The 20,622-nt window shown below is 40.9% G+C and overlaps 1 protein-coding gene across 3 annotated transcripts in view; it reads right to left on the bottom strand.

Moving 5' to 3' along the window:
* LOC137326140 (organic solute transporter subunit alpha-like) overlaps positions 1 to 20,622 on the bottom strand; it is a 36,478-nt gene continuing 15,856 nt past the window's right edge. For 2 of the 3 annotated variants that reach the window (XM_067991008.1, XM_067991009.1), the window contains exons 3-11: positions 20,118 to 20,200; positions 18,582 to 18,834; positions 16,238 to 16,392; positions 14,726 to 14,799; positions 14,479 to 14,637; positions 10,823 to 10,934; positions 8,478 to 8,733; positions 409 to 581; positions 1 to 190 (exon numbers count right to left, since the gene is read on the bottom strand). In XM_067991008.1, the coding sequence (XP_067847109.1) occupies positions 454 to 581; positions 8,478 to 8,733; positions 10,823 to 10,934; positions 14,479 to 14,637; positions 14,726 to 14,799; positions 16,238 to 16,392; positions 18,582 to 18,630 (933 nt within the window). In that variant the 5' untranslated portion in view covers positions 18,631 to 18,834; positions 20,118 to 20,200 and the 3' untranslated portion in view covers positions 1 to 190; positions 409 to 453. The remainder of the gene's footprint in view (positions 191 to 408; positions 582 to 8,477; positions 8,734 to 10,822; positions 10,935 to 14,478; positions 14,638 to 14,725; positions 14,800 to 16,237; positions 16,393 to 18,581; positions 18,835 to 20,117; positions 20,201 to 20,622) is intronic. The other variant, XM_067991010.1, reaches the window with a different exon arrangement.

Here is a 20,622-nt window from a genome sequence, read left to right as displayed (position 1 = left end):
TAGTTTTATAGATTTTATTAGAGGGAATCACACTCAGACAACATACACGATGATGCAAAGGCTGCGGGAGGCCTCACGTCACATATTCCTGCCCCATTGTCTGCCCTCACCCATCAGAATACTCATGCAGCATCAAAAAGAGAATCCAGGCTCCGCTGCAGCAGATCTATTTGGTTAGCGTCTCATAGTTCTATTATGTAAAAGAAAGGTCAGTGAAAACATTCCTATATTCAAGATTTATACTGTTTTTGTGACTTGGCGATAACTGTTGCTGATAACACAAAGAAAATATATTTTGTGGGACATTCCAAAATATCAAAAGACAATCCCACACATTATACTGTTAAATCTCATAGCATTTCATGTCATACATTAATGTAATGTTCCATTTTTGAACTGATAACTTACAGGTTGGTGCTAAACATAATTTGATCCATTAGTAAAGCCATCAAATCAAGGCATATTGTGAAGTGGGTTTTCAAAATACAGTGGAATAGATTCCGGCAATCGTTTCTGATAATACCTTCTGGAGACAAGAAGCAGTATAAACATTTCCAGGATCTTTGCATGGTGGTCTATTTCTGTAAATGAAATAGTAGGCAAGTGTCAGTATAAATGTGACCTAGGGAACTGAATGAAAATCAGGAAAAGCTGGTACAATATCTAGTTTCTGTTCTAACTGCAGATAAGATTAATAACATTACAGGAATAAACAAATGAATTGAGAGGGGGGAGTAAAACAGATGAAAGCAAAGTTAAAAAGTAAAACAACATGGAACAATACAAACAATAAAGAGGCTGGAAAGTAGAAAAGAGAATAGTAATTAATATAATAAGTGTTATATTTAACTCTTTATTGCAAACATGTGAACTTTTTGGTGTCATTTTCTAATAAAAGTTCAAATGGTAGATTTATTTCAGGAGATCAAAAAAAAATGCTTGATCCAAATTTCAAAAAAATTGCCACAGGGGTTTGGTACCTCCACAGATGGATGTGCATATTAAGCTGATCAGATCATGTGATTCCAGGACCCCCAATTACATCTGTATTCATTCAGTATTGTTGTATGAACATCGTTAATTTTATGCCTGGATATAATCTGGTCAAGTTTCATCTAGTAACCTTAAAAACCAGGATACTCCAAGGGTAGGGGATTTTTGAAAGCTGCTGGCATTTCAGGGCGTTTTTAACACCAGGAAGGAGAGAATGAGAAAGGAGGTGTGCTTGCAATGTTTTATCACGAACATTATGTTGGCTTTGTCAGGAGAAGTTTTTGAAAAGCGTAATTAATCCCTTATGAACATTTGTCATTATAGTTACATTGTCTGATCTTCTGTAATGTTGTATTTGGAGAGTCAAGACCAAGTGCAGTATTCAGGTCAAGCAGGGTTAGAGGGCAGGAGAATAACTGTACCCAGGTGGGGAAAGGGGAAGGGAAAGCAAGGTGGAAGAGGCAGATGGAAGGAGGAGAAGAGGGAAAAGGGAAGGGTAGGGAAGGGTGAGAGGAGGGATGAGATGTAGAGGAGGAGACTGGGGGAAGAGGGTTGGGGGAAGGTGGACAGGAAGGGATGACAGAGATGGTAGTAGGAGAGTGGGGAGGAAGAATGGAAGAAGGAACAGGATCAGGACAGGGGGAAAACAGGAGAAGGTGGAGGAGAGGTGGCGGGGAGTGCGATTGGGTTAGGAAGACGTGAGGGGAAGGATCCAGTGTACATTCCCTCCCAGCTCAGCAGCTAATTTTCGAGACTGTATTGTACGATCAGGGTCTTGGCACTCTATAACAGAATTCTCAGGGGGTCTCAGCCATGAAGAAGTTCAAATGATCCTTTATGGAAACCAATCACCATCTTGGACTGCAGAGGATATCATTAACTATACTGAACCCAAATTGGGCTACACCCATGATAATCTGGGATTCATCCAATTTGTAAGGGTTCTTTGTGAGATGTGGCATGACAAAAATATTACAGTTTTGGATTGTTTGCAAAGAAGACAGGGAGATCATTTTCTGACTCTCAATACAGAAATTGTAGTGGTGAAAACATGGGCTAGGAATCAGCTCATTTTGTTTCTCACAAAAAATTCTGCCCTTATTTCATTTTTTTTTCAGCTTACGATAAAGCATTATTTAAATATATTATACTTACAACTATAAATGGTTTCTTAAAACACCGATATGCTACAGCATAATCTCATTTCCAGCTGCTGCAGAGCTACATATTGTAATCTTGTGCAAAGTGCTCACATTTTCCAAATGCTGCCATGACATGAGTTTAACATTGTATTTGCCATTCACAGCATCGCCTACAGGTTGCAGGTAAACGTTGATATTTTTAAAATGGGTTTTCCCATTGACAAGCCTAATGTAGGAATTTTCAATGTATTTTGGAATATAATGTTGTAACCTACTCACCAGTTTTAATATATAATAGATTTAGTACTTGTTAGTATTTGAATTCTTCTGTGTTTCATATTTCTATGTAACTTTAAATAAATATATATAATCGTTTAGCCTGTACAAATTGGCTTGGGTTTGATATTCTGCCAATTTTGAAAACGAGTGGCAACAAAGCAAGAGTCCACATTTAATCTAGTATGCAGTTAACCGCAAATAAGGCTAATTCCTACTTCTCAGGGTCATGCAACTCTGCACAGGTCAATTATTGACAAAAATACAGCTTTCTGATCACAGAAGATAAAACCCACTTTTGGAATCAGTACATTTCAGCATTATCTGCTTTTAAAACCTGAACTTGTAACACCTTGGATTAATATAGTTCCTGGCCTAGAAATTCGACCATGCCTGATAACTGGCGCGCAAGGACCACGGGAAATTTGTGCTGGCACGTCATAATACTGTGACAGGTGTGCAGCCAGCACTACCCATGCTGCTTATTGGTTGCGCACCTGTTTGGGCGGGGCCACAAATCAGGCATCACTGACACCACTTAAAGGCAGTTCGCTCCTCTTTAAAGGGAAGGTGCACTTTGGCTGCAGGCAGCAGGCAGCAGGAAAGGTTTGAAACTGGGCAACATGGCTGGAAGACCTCTCCGATTCTCAGACACAGCATTTGAGGCCCTTGTTCAGGCAGTCAGGAGGAGGGATAAGCTGCTCCCCCCGGGGGGCAGAAAGCCCTCCAGGCAATCCATGCATCAACAGTGGGAAGAGGTGGCTCAGGAGGTCAATGCCAAGAGCTCAGCGCCCAGGGCATAACTGCAATGTCAAAAGAAACTTAATGACTTCACCAGGATTGGTAAGGTAAGAATCCTAACTATCAGCTCAACTACTCTCTGCTCACACCTGCAGCCTCACTACTCTCAACCCTCCCTTCCCCACTTTCCTTCACTCTCCTACAATCACTGCACCACACTTCACTCCACCTCCTTCTGATCCTACTCACACACTCTGCATCTCCTACTCTCAGCACTATTGGAACCCTCACTTCCCCATACCTCACATCTTGCACACAACATCCATATTATTCGACCCTAATCGGCACATTCTCAAAACAGCTCTCAAGGCAACTACTAACACACTCTCTTTCTTGCAGGAGAAGTTGGCACACAACGTGAGCGAGCAGGCGGAAACTGGAGTACGGCAAAGCCACCTACACGTCCAGTCGCTGCTGTGGGGGGACCAGTTTCTGGAAATGATGGGCAGAGGGCCACTCATGGCCATGGAGGCTGGAGGAGACACCCCACAGGGTTTTTGCACACCTTACCCTCTTTTCCCTTCTCACTTCTATCCCACCATATACTCTGCATGACAATGTCCAGCTGCTTTCAGATCTCTCTCTGCTTACCGTTGGCACTAAAAGCTAACTCTCGTCCCTCTCCTTCACTTCAGGTGAAGAAAATGTAAAGGGCCCTGTGGCAGTTCAGGAAGAAGAGGGCAGCCTTCCTGAATTCGCAGCGTCTCTTGATCTGACCCTAGCAAGCACCAGCTCAGAGACTGGCACCACGCGCGCTTTAGAGGGTAGGCTAAAGGAGGGGCATTCACATGGTGAATCACCGGGCACAACTGCGCAGGAGCTGGGGTAGGGCGATAGGACACCACAGGAGCCAGCTCTCCGGAGCACGAAATCACATCCTATCCCTGCTGCAAATGACTCAGATGTTGACCTTGAGGGCCATAGAAGGCTGTTTATGATACACCAGGAAATGCTAAGTACACTGGGCTGCCTGCCAGAGAGCTTGCATGCAATAATTGAGAGCATGGAGGAGTCCAGTTCCGACCTGTGTTGGGACATCGTACAGAACATGGAGACCGTGCAGCCAACCATGGAGTGAGTGGTCAGCTCCATGAACAATGCAGTGGAGTCCACCATGATGGAGCCTCTGGTGACAGCTCTGGCAGCTCCCATGTCAGTTCACACAATTGCCATGAAAGCTCAGACCGCTGCCATCTTGCCTCTGGCTTCCAGAGTTAACAGAGGCTTCCGGAGCATCACATCACTCCTGCACTCTGTTCCCGTGCAGATCAGTAGAAATGCTGAAGCACAGTCCCAGGAGAGCGGCATTGGTTCCATGGGAGAGGCACCTGCTGTCCTCTCTCAGGATGACAGTACACCTATTCCCCCATCACCCTTTCTGCCAGTGCCCTTGTCAGTGCCACACAGCCCACAGCTGCTCAAGGTCGCCCACCTCGGCCATCTGAAGTGTCCTCAATGGAAACTCAGCAGCCATCTACCTCCCACACTGTAGCACACAAGACAGGCACTAGGGGTTTGCACAAGCTGATTCTTAAATCTACAAGATCACTATTACCAGTTGTTGTAGTAAACACTTTTTTTCTGGATTTGGTGTTGGTGTTAATATTTTGAGTAAAGTTAGGCCAACAGAAATGAGGTTAGAGTGCAGGAGGGTTTTCAGATGGTGGTTTCAAGGACCATGGTTACATGGATGGTGGGGCTGTTGGTATATTGGGATGGGAGGGATAGTTCAGGTTTAGAGCTCTTCTATGAGCGATGCTGCTCCTGCTCTTCCTCCTCCACCTCCTCAGTTTGCTGTTGTCACAGGTAGTGCTGTCCACTGCCCGGTTTGAGGCTCCAGTTCTGGCTGCAGCAGGTAATAGAGCTCCTGAGGCATCCTCACTGGTGAAGCGCAAGTGCCTCACACATTGCTCCTGTCAAGTTGGGATACAAAGTGTTCTCTGAAGATCCACGATGGGTAGGGCCCCCTGTGCCGTGCCCTCCTCCTTGTCCCTCTTCTCCCAGCTAGTCCTGCTCGCTCCAGTCTTCTTTGCTGCTGCCTCTCCTCCTCCAGCCCCAAAGACAGACCTAATAGACCATCCACGAGGGAAATAAAATATTTGCAGGCAGACAAGCAGTCCAGCACCAGCAAAAGGTTCTTCTCAGAACTCACAATTCAGTTGTGCGTCAGAGAAAATTTGACAAAAAAAGGCCCAGAAGGACAGCACAAACCAGTAACTAACCTGGAGAGGATGACCACTTTGACTAGAGCTTCTGCAGGTTCCTTCTTGACTGTTAGCGTCATGATTTGCTAAGCGAGTTTATCACATGGCGAGTCAGGCGCTGGTGCAGACCAATTTCAAAAAAGGGTTCTAAAACCAGCAAAGGACCCTTATTTAAAGATTCTAATGACATTTTTGCATGCTTCCAGCGCATGTCCTGGATGCCTATGGGGTGCCCGGTCCAATATGATGGGCGACGCACTTCTGGCATAGGACAAGCGCACACACGCCGCCCGATTATTGGACCCCTAGCTGCCCATTTAGCACCTGATTTAGCATTGGTTTAAGTTAATAAAAGGCAAATATTGCAGGTTACATGGATGAAGCCCTAAATTGAGGAGACCAGTGGTATGGTGTATTCATATATAAGCTGTTTGCACCATGCTCAGTAGGCCCCTGTTTACATAAGACAGATTGCACTGACAAAAAATATGTTCCAGCAGTGTACATACAACCAGCAATACTTTGTTTACTCCACATGACTTACACCAGGAAGTATCATAGTATCATAGTAGGTACAACAGAAAAGGAGGCCATTCGGCCCATCGTGCCTGTGCCAGCTTTTTGAAAGAGCTATCCAACATAGTCCCATTCCCCTGCTCTTTCCTCATAGCCCTGTAAATTTTTTCCCTTCAAGTATTTATCCAATTCCCTTTTGAAAGTTACTTTTGAATCTGCTTCTACCACCCTTTCAGGCAGTGCATTCCAGATCACAACAACTCGTTGAGTAAAAAAATGTTTCCTCATGTCGCCTCTGCTTCTTTTGCTGATCACCTTAAATCCGTGTCCTCTGGTTACCGACCCTTCTGCCACTGGAAACAGCTTTTTCTTATTTACTCTGTCAAAACCGTTCATGATTTTGAAACCTCGATCAAATCTCCCCTTAACCTTCGTTGTTCTAAGGAGAACAACCCCAGCTTCTCCAATCTCTCCACATAACTGAAGTCTTTCATCCTTGGTACTGTTCTAGTAAATCTCTTCTGCACCTTCTCTAAGGCCTTGACATCCTTCCTAAAGTGTGGTGCCCAGAATTGAGCACACTACTCCAGCTGAGGCCTAGCCAGTGTTTTATAGAGGTTTGGCATAACTTCCTTGCTTTTGTACTCTATGCCTCTATTAATAAAGCCCAGGATCCCATGTGTTTTTTTAACAGCCTTCTCATCTTGTTCTGCCACCTTCAAAAGATTTGTGTATGTGCATCCCCAGGTCTCTCTGTTCCTGCACCTCCTTTAAAATTGTACCATTTTGTTTATATTGCCTCTCCTCATTCCTCCTACCAAAATGTATCACATCACACTCTCTGCGTTAAATTTCATCTGCCATGTGTCTGCCCATTTCACCAGTCTGTCAACGTAATCCTGAAGTCTGCTACGATCCTTCACATTGTTAACTACATTTCCAAGTTTCGTGTCATCTGCAGACTATGAAATTATACCCTCTAAAGCCAAGTCCAGATCATTAATATATATCAAAAAGAGCAGTGGTCCTAATACTGACCCCTGGGGAACACCACTGTGTACTTCCCTGCAGTCTGAAAAACCGTTCACCACTACACTCTGCTTTCTATCCCCTAGGCAATTTTGTATCCATGATGCATCTGTCCCTTTAATCCCTTGGACTTTAATTTTGCTAACAAATGTATTGTGTGGTAATTTATCAAATGCCTTCTGAAAGTCCATATACACAACATCAACTGCATTACCCTCATCAACCCTCTCCATTACTTCAAAGAATTCAATCAAGTTAGTGAAACACGACTTTCCTTTAACAAATCCATGCTATCTTTTATTTATTAGCCCATACTTTTCCAAGTGTCAATTAATTTTTTCCCGATTATTGTCCCTAAAGGTTTCCCCACCACCGACGTTAGACTGACTGGCCTGTAATTGCCGGGTTTATACCTCTCCCCTTTTTTGAAAAGGGATGGAACATTTGTAATCCTCCACTCGTCCAGCACCGTCCCCATATCTAAGGAGGATTGGAAGATTGTGGACAGAGACTCCTCAATTTCCACCCTTATTTCCCCCAGTAGCCTCGGATGCATTCCATCTGGACCGGGTGACTTTTCTACTTTGAGTACTGCCAATGTTTTAAGTACCTCCTCTTTATCTATTGGTGATCAGTAGGAATGAGTTCCAGTGTAAATATCCACATCAAATTATTTATACTGAACATGTCAGCTGTGGTTCAGTTGGTAGCACTCTTGCCTCTGAATCAGAAGGTCATGGCTTCAAGTCCCACCCAGAGACTTGAGCACAATATCTGGGCTGATACTCCAGTATAGTACTGAGGGAGTGTTGCATTGTTGGAGGTGCTATTTTGAAGAAGAGCAGGGATGATATCCCTGGTGTCCTGGCCAATATTTATCCCTCAACCAACATCACTAAAACAGATTATCTGGTCATTATCAAATTGCTGTTTGTGGGAACTTACTGTGCACAAATTGGCTGCTGCATTTTCTACATTACAACAGTGACTACATTCAAAAATACTTCATTGGCTGTAAAGTGCTTTGGGATGTCCTGAGGTTGTGAAAAACGCTATATAAATGCAAGTCTTTCTTTCTTACTAATCCAGAAATAACTGCCACATTCACTTTTTACTCAATTTGGTTGAGATGCTCCAAATTCAGATAAACTTGAAATCTAACTTGGGCATTAACCTGCATGAAGAAGATTATATGAGAAAGAGGTAAAAAAATATATAGGAATGGGAAGGTGCTGAATATTTATATTAATACTCTTCAGTATGACTTAACTGCAGATCTGAACCTAGTTATATTTTCGAAGTGGAATAAAAATCCTGACAAAATATTCAGAAGAATTACAACAATGTTATTGCACTCAATTCTGAAAGCTATCATTTTCATATCAAGTAAAAGTTAATAAAAACATTGACTTTGTTAAAATATTTTTAAATTTCCGTACTTCAAAATATCTTGCCTACACTATTTCACATGAAATATCACTTGTTAATAATGAACATCAATGGAGTTTCTACTTACGTGAAGCTCTGCCTTTTGAGGAATATAAACTAACACAGGGAATGACATTATAGGTTGCAAGACAGTCTAGAATCAGTGGCTGCAGATTGCTGAGGATGGTATAGGTAATTATAATTGCGTATTTGGCTACAAGATGATAGCCTGCTTCTGCAATTCCAAAGGCAGCTTTCAGTAACAAGTTAAACACATATAAGGACAATAATGCAGATATGTTCAGCAGGATCTTGATGTAAAACAAGGGATTGTTTGGATGTATCTGTAACACAAAGTTTCACAATAAGCATATGCGAAAGAAGTTCTAGCCTTTTGACTGCCATGTTAAGATTTTTCCACTACATCACAAAACAAAAATTTTCCATTTCTACCAGAGCACAATATAATTAGAGTCCTCAGTAAACATTGATTTACATGGATTAGTTTACATGGATGAGGTCCTAAATTGAGACCAGTGGTATGGTGTATTCATATATAAGCTGTTTGTACTATGCTCAGTACCATGACATGGGACTGATGGGGTCAAGCCTAAAAGTTGCTGATTTTACTTGAGCAGTTTAGGGAAGGTGTCAAATGGAGGTGAAACACTTCCCAAGAGGGTGAGTCAACTCTCATGCTGTTCTTGAGCATCGTCTAGCAACTGTTTGTAGGCTATATTTGGCAGTGGCCTGGGAATAGATTGTCTCCTAAGGATGAATATCAAACCAACTTTCAACCTCAAACTGGGCAAATTTGGCCGCTTCATGTTTAAGTTATTTCTTTAAAATAATTGCTGCCCATATAATAAAGTGTACCTTGAGACACACGCACTACCATTTTGCTAATATTGATTTCAGTTTTCTTGTTAGCACTGCAGTTCTCAGGTGTGCAGCTAACATCTGTACTTGAGTAGATAGAAACAGGCGGTTTCCAGTGAGTGAGGGTCTAGAACAAGGGTACATAGACATAAGATGAAATGTAAGCGATTTAGGAAAGAGAGCACGACAATTTTTTTTTCACAGAAGGTTGTGATGCACCATGATGAAGGTAGAATGCACTACTGGAGATGGTGATTAAAGTGGAGACCATGTCAACATTTAAGAATTGGTTAGATAAGTGTTTGAAGGAAAAGGGAATAAAGGGATATAGGAAGAGGGTGGGCACATGAGATTTGGACTATTGCTTGTGTGGAGGATAAACATCAACATGTACTTGTTGGGCTCAAGAGGTGGTTTTGCATTGTAATTTCTATGTAATTCTGTAGTTGGTCATGAGACAACTGACAAGTGTGGGTAGGAGCCCTTGTTAGAAAATAAGAACATAAGAAATATGAGCAGCAGTAGGCCATACGGCCCCTCGAGCCTGCTCCGCCATTCAATAAGATCATGGCAGATCTTCGACTTCCAACTCCATTTTCCTGCCCGATCCCCATACCCCTTGATTCCCTTAGAGTTCAAGAATTTATCAATCTCAGCCTTGAACATATTCAACGACTCTGCATCCATAGCCCTCTGGGGTAGAGAATTCCAAAGATTCACAACTCTCTGTGTGAAGAAATTCCTCCTCATCTCGGTCTTAAACAGCTGACCCCTTATCCTGAGACTATTGTTAGGGAGAGATCGCCTCCGCACTGACGCAATGACCAGCATAACTTACCATAAAATGTGTGAGGGCATTTCTACCATCCTCATAACCACAGTACGGAAACACTCAAGAACCCATCAAATGTTGGTTCCACCAGTTGGAGGTGCAGAGGTGCAGCAGGATCTGTTTGCCTCTCTGCAACCCAATCATGATAGGCAGTAAATGCTGGATGTATAAAGCCACTCTTATGCCTGGGCTTCAGGTAATGTCTTTCTGCAGCTGTTGTCCCAGGTCTCAAAAAAGGGCCCAAAGTTGGGCATTCTCAACCATGTTCCTAATTTGCATGGGTTCAAACACAAAACAGCACGCAAATTGACCGCATCCCTCAATATCACAGAAAATACATAAATCGTAGAATATTTTTTACTGTATATACACACACATATATATATACATGTGTGTGAGTATACACAGAATAAGATTCCAAACATTTTAATGATACACATTTATAGCAGTTTTATTCTAGAACAGTTTTAGGAACTTGAGGGACTATAAGATACTTCAAAAACTTACTTGGGAAAAAATTATTTATTTAAATAAAGATTAAAACTCTCTCCCCAAGGTCATTAAACAGTATAAACACTAAAAAAACTGATGCAAACTAATCTGTTCTTGAAAATGACCTTGAATAAACCGAGTGAGTTTCTGTATTAAAGATTTTGCGCTTATTTGAGACTGTTTATTAGATATGCACGTTAGCATTGAAACAAGCAAATTTCAGAAGTTACCTCTCCACTGTCATATTTCCCATCAGCCCACAAGACTGTAGAAATGAACTGGAGCACTGGTTGTAGAATCAACGTCTGCAAAATGCCAATTCGAAGGATTCTATAAGCTTTTCTGTGAAACAAATATCCCAATATTTTTATTAATGTAACATTACTCATTTACTATTCTAAAATAAGGTGGCTTCCCCTCTTACATATTTCAAAATTATTCTCATTGTTGTTGATTTTACCTGATAAAAATTGGATAGAATAGAAAGACCATGCATTCCACCTTATAGCACTTCTAACTATCAGCATGGTCAGTTGTTGGCATTCTCATCTCTGAGTCAGAAAGTTGTTGAGTATATAATCTATGTTGATATGGCAGTGGAATACTGAGGGAGAGCTGCATTGTTGGAGGTGCTGCCTTTTGAAAAGATATTAAACTGAGGTCTCGTCTGCCAGTTGAAGTGTGCACAATTCAAAGAAGAGTGGCGAGTTCTCCCAGAATATTAACTAATGCCACTAAAAACAGATTTTCTGGTCATTCATTTACAACTATGTTTGCCTAACAGCAGTGACTGAACTTCAAAAGAATCCAATGAATGTAAAGATAAGGGGGTCATTTTATCCCTACCTGCCTGGTGCCAATGCAAAATGAGCAGGTTACTTACCCACTCAGATCCCAACCATTTCCAGTATTAATCTGCAATGTTTTGCAGCTGGATCAAGCTCCTGCCTAAAGCAGGCAGGAGCCTCATAAATTTATGCAATGTCTATAGGGGCCCTGATACAGTTTTAACCGGGGCCTGAGGCAGAAGGCAGAAGCAGTTCTGCAACTGGTCTGCAGACAGAAGAGGCTATTCAGATAATCTAAAACTTTCCTTAGTGGGACCAGGAGGAGCAGAAGTGCGCCTCCGGGCCCCACAAGAAAAGATGCGGACTCCCCTGCCCTGGTAGCATTTATATGATGCCCGGCGGTTAAAACCGATGTGCTCCTGCAGCCTTTGCCGGGTGGGAAATTAACTCACCAGAGCAATTTCCCGCCGGAAAGACACTCCAAGTTAACATCTGCCCCAATAAGGAAGATATTAATAAACTCGCAGAATGAGGATGTAATTGGCAAATGAATTTTAATATCGATAAATGTGAGGTGGTACATTTTGGTAGGAAGAATAAGGAGGCCACATACTCCTTGGAAAATAAGAGTCTAAATGAGGTAGAGGAGCAGAGGGATCTAGGGGTACAGATACAAATCACTAAAAGTAGCAGCGCAGGTTAATAAGGCCATAAAAAAAGCATGATGTGGAGATGCCGGTGATGGACTGGGGTTGACAATTGTAAACAATTTTACAACACCAAGTTATAGTCCAACAATTTTTATTTGAAATCTACAAGCTTTCGGAGGCTTCCTACTTCCTCAGGTAAATGTTCCTATTTGAAATCTACAAGCTTTCGGAGGCTTCCTCCTTCCTCAGGTAAATGTTCGAACATTTACCTGAGGAAGGAGGAAGCCTCCGAAAGCTTGTAAATTTCAAATAAAAATTGTTGGACTATAACTTGGTGTTGTAAAATTGTTTACAATAAAAAAAGCAAACAGAGCTCCAGGGTTCATTTCAGGAGGGATAGAATTGAAAAGCAGGGAAGCTATGTTAAACTTGTATAGAACCTTGATTAGCTTTGGTCCAGTACAGTACTGCATTGTTGGAGGTGTTGTCCTTTAGATGAGACAAACTGAGGCCTCTGTGTGCTGCTCATAAGAATTGATTCATTCGTTGTGTGTGTCAGTCATTTTGAGACTTTCCTTACATAGAATTACATGAATGTACAGCTCAGAAACAGGCCATTCGGCCCAACAGATCCACGCTGGTGTTTATAGTTTTGGTCTCCATATTATAAAAAGGATATAAAAGCACTGGAGAAGGTGCAAAAAAGATTCACATGGATGATACCAGAACTGAGGATACACTTATCAGGAAAGGCTGAACAGGCTTGGTCTCTTCTCTAGAAATGTGAAGGCTGAGAGGTGACCTGATAGAGGTCTTTATTATGAAAGGGTTTGATAGGGTAGACATAGAGAAAATGTCTCCATTTGTGGGGAGTCCAAAACTAGAGGTCATAAATATAAAATAGTCACTAATAAAACCAATAGGGAATTCAGGAGTAACTTCTTTACCCAGAGAGTGGTTAGAATGTGGAACTTGCTACCACAAGGAATAGTTGAGGCGAATAGCATAGATGCATTTAAGGGGAAGCTAGATAAACACGAGGGAAAAAGGAATAGAAGGATATGCTGATAGGGTTAGATGAAGAAGGGTGGGAGAAGACTCATATGGAGCATAAACACCAGCGTGGACCTGTTGGGCCGAATGGCCTGTTTCTGAGCTGTACATTCATGTAATTCTATGTAAGGAAAGTCTCAAAATGACTGACTCACACACAACGAATGAATCAATTCTTATGAGCAGCACACAGAGGCCTCAGTTTGTCTCATCTAATGGACAACACCTCCAACAATGGAGTACTGTACTGGAGTTAAATTATGTACTGTCTACTCCTGATAATTGAAAGTCATTTTTTGCATTAAAAAATCTTGAATTATACAAAAATTTGAATTAAGCAACAAAAATAACACATCAGAAAGTCAGAAGGTTCAAGTCTCATTCCAGAGACTTGAGCACATAATCTAGGCTAGCATTTCAGTGCAGTACTGAGGAAGTGCTGCACTGTTGGAGGTACCGTCTTTCGGATGAGATGTTAAACAGAGGACCATTCTGCCCTCTCAGATGGACGAAAAGATCCCATCGCACTATTTCGAAGATAAGCAGAGGAGTTTTCCCAGTGTCCTGGCCAATATTTATCCCTCAACCCTCAATAGTAAAACAGGTTATCAGGTATCTGTATCTCATTGCTGTCTGTGGCCCCTTTCTGTGTGCAAATTGGCTGCTGCGTCTCCCTACATTATTACAGTAATCCCTCTGTTCACTATTTTAAAGAAGTTACTAACCCATTTAAAATAAATGCCTTCATTAAATGCGCACAAAGCAACATAATGTAAGTTATACTTAATGCATGTTATAATTAATATCACACAACCCGATTTCAAACCAAAAAAAGCTGCTGCATTGAATTGCACCCAACATTAGTCAAAGCTTTCAAGAGAGAAATAGTATGGGGAGAAATTGGAGAAAAAAAGAAAAGAAGCAGTGAATAATGATATTTGGCATCAATTACACATTAACTGCAAAAGAAAAATTCAAACAATTTACAACTAAACCTTCTGCTGGAATCAATACCTTGAAATCACTTTTATAACCCATTCTTTTTCATTATAAATACACTATGGAATTAATGGGATAGGTGTTATTATATTTTAACTCCATTTTTATTGCTGGTAGCTGGTGCCACAGCAAGCATCAACAACCAAATTGCTCCATGCAGCTAAAAGAAGGGTAGGTTTTATGAAGTTGTGCTCCCAGTATGGAACTTCACCACTGGGAGTGCATCCAAATTGCTAATAAGTGCCCCCAACAGAAGAAGCTCCACACCAGGTGTGGAAATTAGTAAAATCTACCCTTTGAAGTACATACTTAATCCTTACTAGAGAATAACTATTGGCATATATTATAGACATTTGTTGCATGAAAAATTGAACAATCAGGAATACACATCTTTACCTGTTTATCCTGACCTTTGGAAGACAGGTACAGCAACAGCAGCAAGGTCCCACATTTAGTGGAGACTCCACGTACTGCAGTTTATCAATGGCTTCTGTTACTCCGCCAAGGTAAGTTACAGTAAGGTGGAAGAAACCAAATAAAGATATACTTGCGTAACTATAAAAATGGAGAAAATTCAGATTAGGTACTGAAAGTGAGTTCACCACCAATACATTTACCAAAGTGCATTTACAATTATACTTACACTGCTGTCACAAAGTCCACCAGGGTTCCAGCTCGTGGAACAAACATCCCCAATTGATAGGCAATGGTAGTTATCTAAGAAAACAAGAACATGAGCTTTTGCTGAAGTTACTTCATTTACAGAACCAAGGCTGTACTATATACGTGTGAAATGCCTTAGGATGAAACTACGCTTAAATTGCATCTGGCTTTAATGAAAGTAATTTCAATGCAAACTCAATACCACTTTCCACTATAAGAGTCATTTTTATATTGAGAGACACTCAGAGGACAACAATGTACAAGTACTTTAAATACTAATAATAGATTTAAAAAATGATAGAATTTAGATTTTTTTTTAAAACGGTTTTGATCCCCATTTAGTTCATCTCTGCCAGGGAGGCGGTTGGACCTCAATGCTCCTAGGCTAGAAGTAGAAAATCACCCAGCACTCCTAATCATTACCCAGTGAGCCCTGTTGGAAAGTGCATCTGTGTGGATTTTAATTGACAACATACTGGGCTGAATCTTGCTGGAAAAATAACGGTGTGTTAACGATGTACGCCATTATTAATGTGCAAATCGGGCAGCAAGTTCAGTGGATTAAGAGATACAGCGTGAATTGCAAACCTCACTGATTCACGTGAGACCTCACTGTTTAGGTTCACACATAAAGAGTAGTCATTTGGGCAAGGTGTTAACACCTCTGGAATTGTACCCAACCAAGGGCTCGATTTTAACCCGGAGTAGGTTCAGGTGGGAAGGGGGTAGAGCAAGTGTGAAGCACACTTGCTGTCCTAAGTTTCAGGCCGGGGGTATTTTAACTCCCAGGCCTCATTTAAACATCAGTGGTCCAATTCCTGCCCAAAACAGGCGGAAAGAGGACATAGAGTGGCTGCCGGCAGACGAAGATCGGGCAGCTCTTTTCTTTCACTTATGTGGAGGATCTCTGCATCCTTCCCACCATCCGCTGACCTGATTCACCCTAACAGGAAAGCTGCAGCGCTTCCGCGGTCAGGCTGCAGATAAAATGCCATCAGGGTCCCATTGAAGTCATAGGACACCGAGTAACATTTATGCATAAGGCTCCTGACTGAGTCTGGCAGGCGCCTCGTCTACTGCCAAAACCAGCGGCATTAAAATCGGAGATCAATGGGCATGGAGTGGGAAATGGAGCCGTACCATTTTAACTGCCTGCCTCGTTCCATTCCCCCCCAGCTGGGAGGGTTAAAATCAGCCCCCCCCCCGCCCCGCCAAGAATCAGGATCGGCAGCAAAAAAGTGAAATAAAATTGTGGGAGAAGGGGGCATCTCATACCTTATTTTATTTGTTGAAGTGTTTGAATCTTTGTGTAGAATATTAGTGAAGCAAAAGTGATTGACAGACTGCCCTCTATTTACAGTGACTGTTCACTGTGTACTGAAATTTGATCACCACTAATACCTAAAACCAGCTGAATCAAAATGTGCAAACATCACTGCAAACAACGTTATCTGTGCAGTACAACAATGTAATATTTATACGTGGTACTTACAGGGAATAAGCCTAGGACCAACAGGGTCTTCTCCTTGATTAAGTCATTTCCAATATTTTTGTGTAAATAGGTCCATAGCTCAATGAAGATGGCGTAAGTGACAATTGCTACAATATTGAGTATTACCATAACAGAAATGTCAGTATTAGTGAGACCTATTGAAAGAAGAAAATTAAATTTACCACAGTGCCAGGCGAATATTATTTAAAATTTAATCAAAGTTTGATGTTAATAGTGTATTCATTATCAATTTGTCACTATACGTCCAACCATGTGAAGTTTATACAAACAAGGTAATTACTCTGTGATATAATTTCCCTCCATTGCATGTGTCTAATAAACCAATGTATAATTTATTAGGAATGCTCCAGACACCATGGTCTGCATTCTCCTCCCATTGACAGGTAAGCTGCCGTGTGGGAGTATTGCCCCCCCATGTGACTGCACTGCTGACCCAGTGCAATTTCTTCCTGAGGCCCTCATTTGCTATGGAGGGCAGGTTTGGACCAGTAATATGCCTCCTAATAGGTTTACTGCTGCTGGGAGGGAAGAAAATACAGTTCTGGTGCAGCCTTTAAAAGACTGTAGCCAGTTAAAGGGCAGCATCACTTTCTGAGAGACGGCAAGAAGAAGAAGAGCAGCCATGTCTGAAGCTGCAGCAGCAGCAGCATCCTCGGGATTGGTGGGGGGGGAAGCAGCTGGAATGGCTCCCAGATTCTCAGATAAACCTTTGGAGGGCTTGAAGCCAGCTATCCCAGCTTGCATGTTGGAGACCCTCAGTCTCCTGTGAGTGAGTCAGCAAGCATTGAGCTGAGTCTTTCTGAAATGTGTCAGTCATGGCTTCCGGTGGTTTTCCAGGCTTCCATTCAGAATCTGGGTGTATAAGCAGAATATGTGTTATGGTCTGCTTTTCTGGTCTTAGACACTCCAGACTGGGGTGGGGGGGGGGTGGGGGATGAAATTTGTGTAGCTTGCATTAAAGAAAGAGAGTAGACCAACTTAGGAGGGGAAACAAGCCAGCAACAGCAGCCTACCCACAGAGAGGTAAGGACAGTGACCACTAATAAACAGGACCCCATGTTCTCCAATCAACTCGAGGTGTAGGGACCAAGAAAAAAATTAATTAAAAACCCACCTTCCTCCCAGCACAAGCACGATCACAACAAGAAAATTGAACGTATCAATATCCTGCTCCCACAAGCAGAATGTAATCAAAATAGCTTTTAAAAATACTTACATGACTGTAAACATAGGAATATACAATCTAAAAAACTATAAAAACTGCACTTTTGAATTAAACTGTTGCTATTGCTAAAATTAACAGGTTAATAGAATTCATTGTTATTGCAATTGTGTTTGTTTAACATTTCTGATTCAATTTGATCTTGTTTGTTCAAAGAGGCCTGTTTTATGTGTCATGAGATAAAGGAAGGACGTTTTTAAATGTAGAGCAACACTTCCTTGTTTTCGTTTCAAATTCTTGATGGACCACTATTTGAAAAGCACAAAATATTGCATTTAACAGTTCTGATCCAAATCATATTTAATAATAATTGTATTAAGTCCTTATGAGTCAGCATCTTCAGGAGAGGAGGGGAGAAAAGGGAAGAGGATTTCAGCAAACAGGGGTACAACATATTTTATGTTATATACTGAAGTGGTTGTGTCATGATACGTTTCGTGTCAATTTGGCTCAGTGGTAACACTCATGCTGCTAAATCAAAAGGTTGTGGGTTTAAGTCCCTACTCAAGGACTTCCGCACATAATCCAGGCTGGCACTTCAGTGCAGTACTGAAGGAGTGCTTACGTTGTTGGAGGTTTTGCGTTTCAGATGAGACATTAAACTGAGGCCCCATCTGCCTGTTCAATTGGATATAAAAGATCCCATGGCACTATTTGAAGAAACGTTCTCCTGGTGTCCTGGCCAATATTAATCCCTTCACTAAAACAGATCATTGCTGTTTGTAGGATCTGTGTGCAATTTAGCTGCTGCATTTGCCTTCATAATAACAGTAACTACACTTCAAAAATAATACATTGGTTGTGGCATATTTAGGGACATCCTGAGGATGTGAAGGGCACTATATAAATACAAGTTCTTTCATTCATTGTGATTGACAGGCTGCCCTCTTCAGAGATTATTGTTGACTGTATTGACTGTCTACTCTCTGAATGAAGTGAAAATCATAAACATGAAGTATAATATTTTCTCAGTTTGGTCCAATAATGATGCTGCCATCTGCATAGGGTTAAAACATTATCAGTTAGAGACTGATACCAATCAGCAGAAACTATTGATACAGGATCACTTTTAATATTTAAAATCATAATCTGTTGTCCTACCTTTAATTAGATCTTCAGAACTTGGCAGGCTGTTGCTACAATTTGACATAATTGTCGTAGGTAAAGCTCCAAATAAAATGCTGTTCAAGGAGTTTCAGGCAAGAATAGTTGAGGATCGTTCCAAGTTCCTCCCAATAAATGCGTTAATCTTTTCTGGTACTTTGTCGTACTTAAGTTGAAATAAGTACTTATACACAGAGTTTTGTCGAGAAAATTTCTCTGTGATTCACCTTGTACAGTAAAACAAAAACCCCTGCAACCAACAGCAGCGTACTTTGTCACTAGTAAAACTGAAGCAGAGGTAATATGAGAAAAATGAACTTTGTAATTTAACCCTTTGAGTACTAGGTTCCTTTTTGGTGCTTTCAAAGCAGTGTACACATAACGTTCTAACATATAACATCTGAAACCACGAATATGTATTTATAGTACTCTGAATGAAGTGAAAATTATAAACATGAAGTACAATATTTTCTAAGTTTGGTCCAATAATGATGCTACCATCTGCAGAGGGTTAAAACATTATCAGTTGGAGACTGATACCAGTCAGCAGAAACAAACAGCTTTATCATGCAGCTGGAATGATATGAGTACACAGTGGATCTTAGAATGAGAAGAAATAGAATATTTCAAAATGCTGAAATTTCAATATGTGATCACTGCGAAAAAATAACCCTGGAGAATCAGGTATGAATGTGATACATTAATATATTTACTGTGCCTAATGGCACAATAGGGATGTAACAAATAGGGATTTTTTTCACAGTTCAAATCAGCAAAAATGTATACACTTTTAATATCTGTCAGAGATGTGAGGAGTCACTTTAAATTTGATTTCAGCTAGCTGCTTTTCCCAGGCACATTATTGTCCGGTATGTGAAATATCATTTCAAATATGTTTGGATTACAAAGCAGGTAGAAATGATTTAACACTGACTGCCTGAAATCAATTAAGTTAAGGTTTTTTACTTTCTTGCCACAGTTTGTTCTTGCTTCATGGATTGAATTATGTTTTGTGGGCTTTCCAGCTTCATTTGCTTTGCACTTTTGATAATAGTACTCACTTTTCGCAGGTCTTTTTTATTCCTTGCCACTATTTCTATACTTCCTTTTTGGGGGTGCTGCAGTAACTTTGGATGTCGTTATATCTTTCGGGGATTGTTACTCCATTTAACTGCATGCATACTTAGCAACTCTGTCTTGTTTGCATCCGCATTCTACCACAGCGACGGCAATTGCCTCTAATGTCGTTCCTACTATTGACTACATCTTTGCTTTTCTGATTCGAATGTTTCCTTCATTTTTAACAGATACTTTTCTTGATTTGTTTTAAACTTTTTTATTCCAGAGGTGGGTTTTAAACTTTTCCTTTAGGTGGCTCGTGCATAAGATTGTGTCACATAATGTTATGTTTATAGTCCAATAGGTTTGGAGTGTTGATATTACACAGTTTTTAATATAAAATGGATTAATGATGTCTAGAAATATTCTGCTTATAGTACTGCAAAACATTTAACCTTTGTGTATATCGCTTACCAAAAAAATGCTTTTTGAGTCTTCCGGTCACTCCATTAGATCTTGTTGACCAAGTTAATGATTTGGGGCTGTAACCACAGATGCTAAGAGATAAATGAACAGATGCATTCATATTTGTACAATTTGATATAGATCAGGAGTGGCCAACCTTACAAAGCTAGAGAGCCAAAAAAAAAAATTGTATACAGGCAAAAAGCTACATCTATAAAATATAGTCACCTAGAAATTCCAGGGGTGGGGGGGTTAGCAGAATTACATGGGAAAATGGCAACTTGGTCCAAAGACCACCCTGACTGGAAGCCATCAAGGCAAGCAGAAAAATAACGATTGAGGCAGAGATCTGGTGTGCAAGCTTAAGCCTTTTACATGATATTTTTCTAGTATATAAAACTTACGTTTAGATTAGGTGTTTTTAATGTAGAAAATCACTCATTTTTGGGTTAGGCATTCTAATACATATAACCAGCTCACACTTATACAAATTAGATTAAGCAGCTAAAAAGAT

Source organism: Heptranchias perlo, chromosome 10 (genome assembly GCF_035084215.1).
Source record: "Heptranchias perlo isolate sHepPer1 chromosome 10, sHepPer1.hap1, whole genome shotgun sequence".
In the NCBI taxonomy this organism is placed as follows: Eukaryota; Metazoa; Chordata; class Chondrichthyes; order Hexanchiformes; family Hexanchidae; genus Heptranchias; species Heptranchias perlo.
Note: the sequence above shows the minus strand (reverse complement) of the source record. Positions and strands in the feature narration are given on the sequence as shown.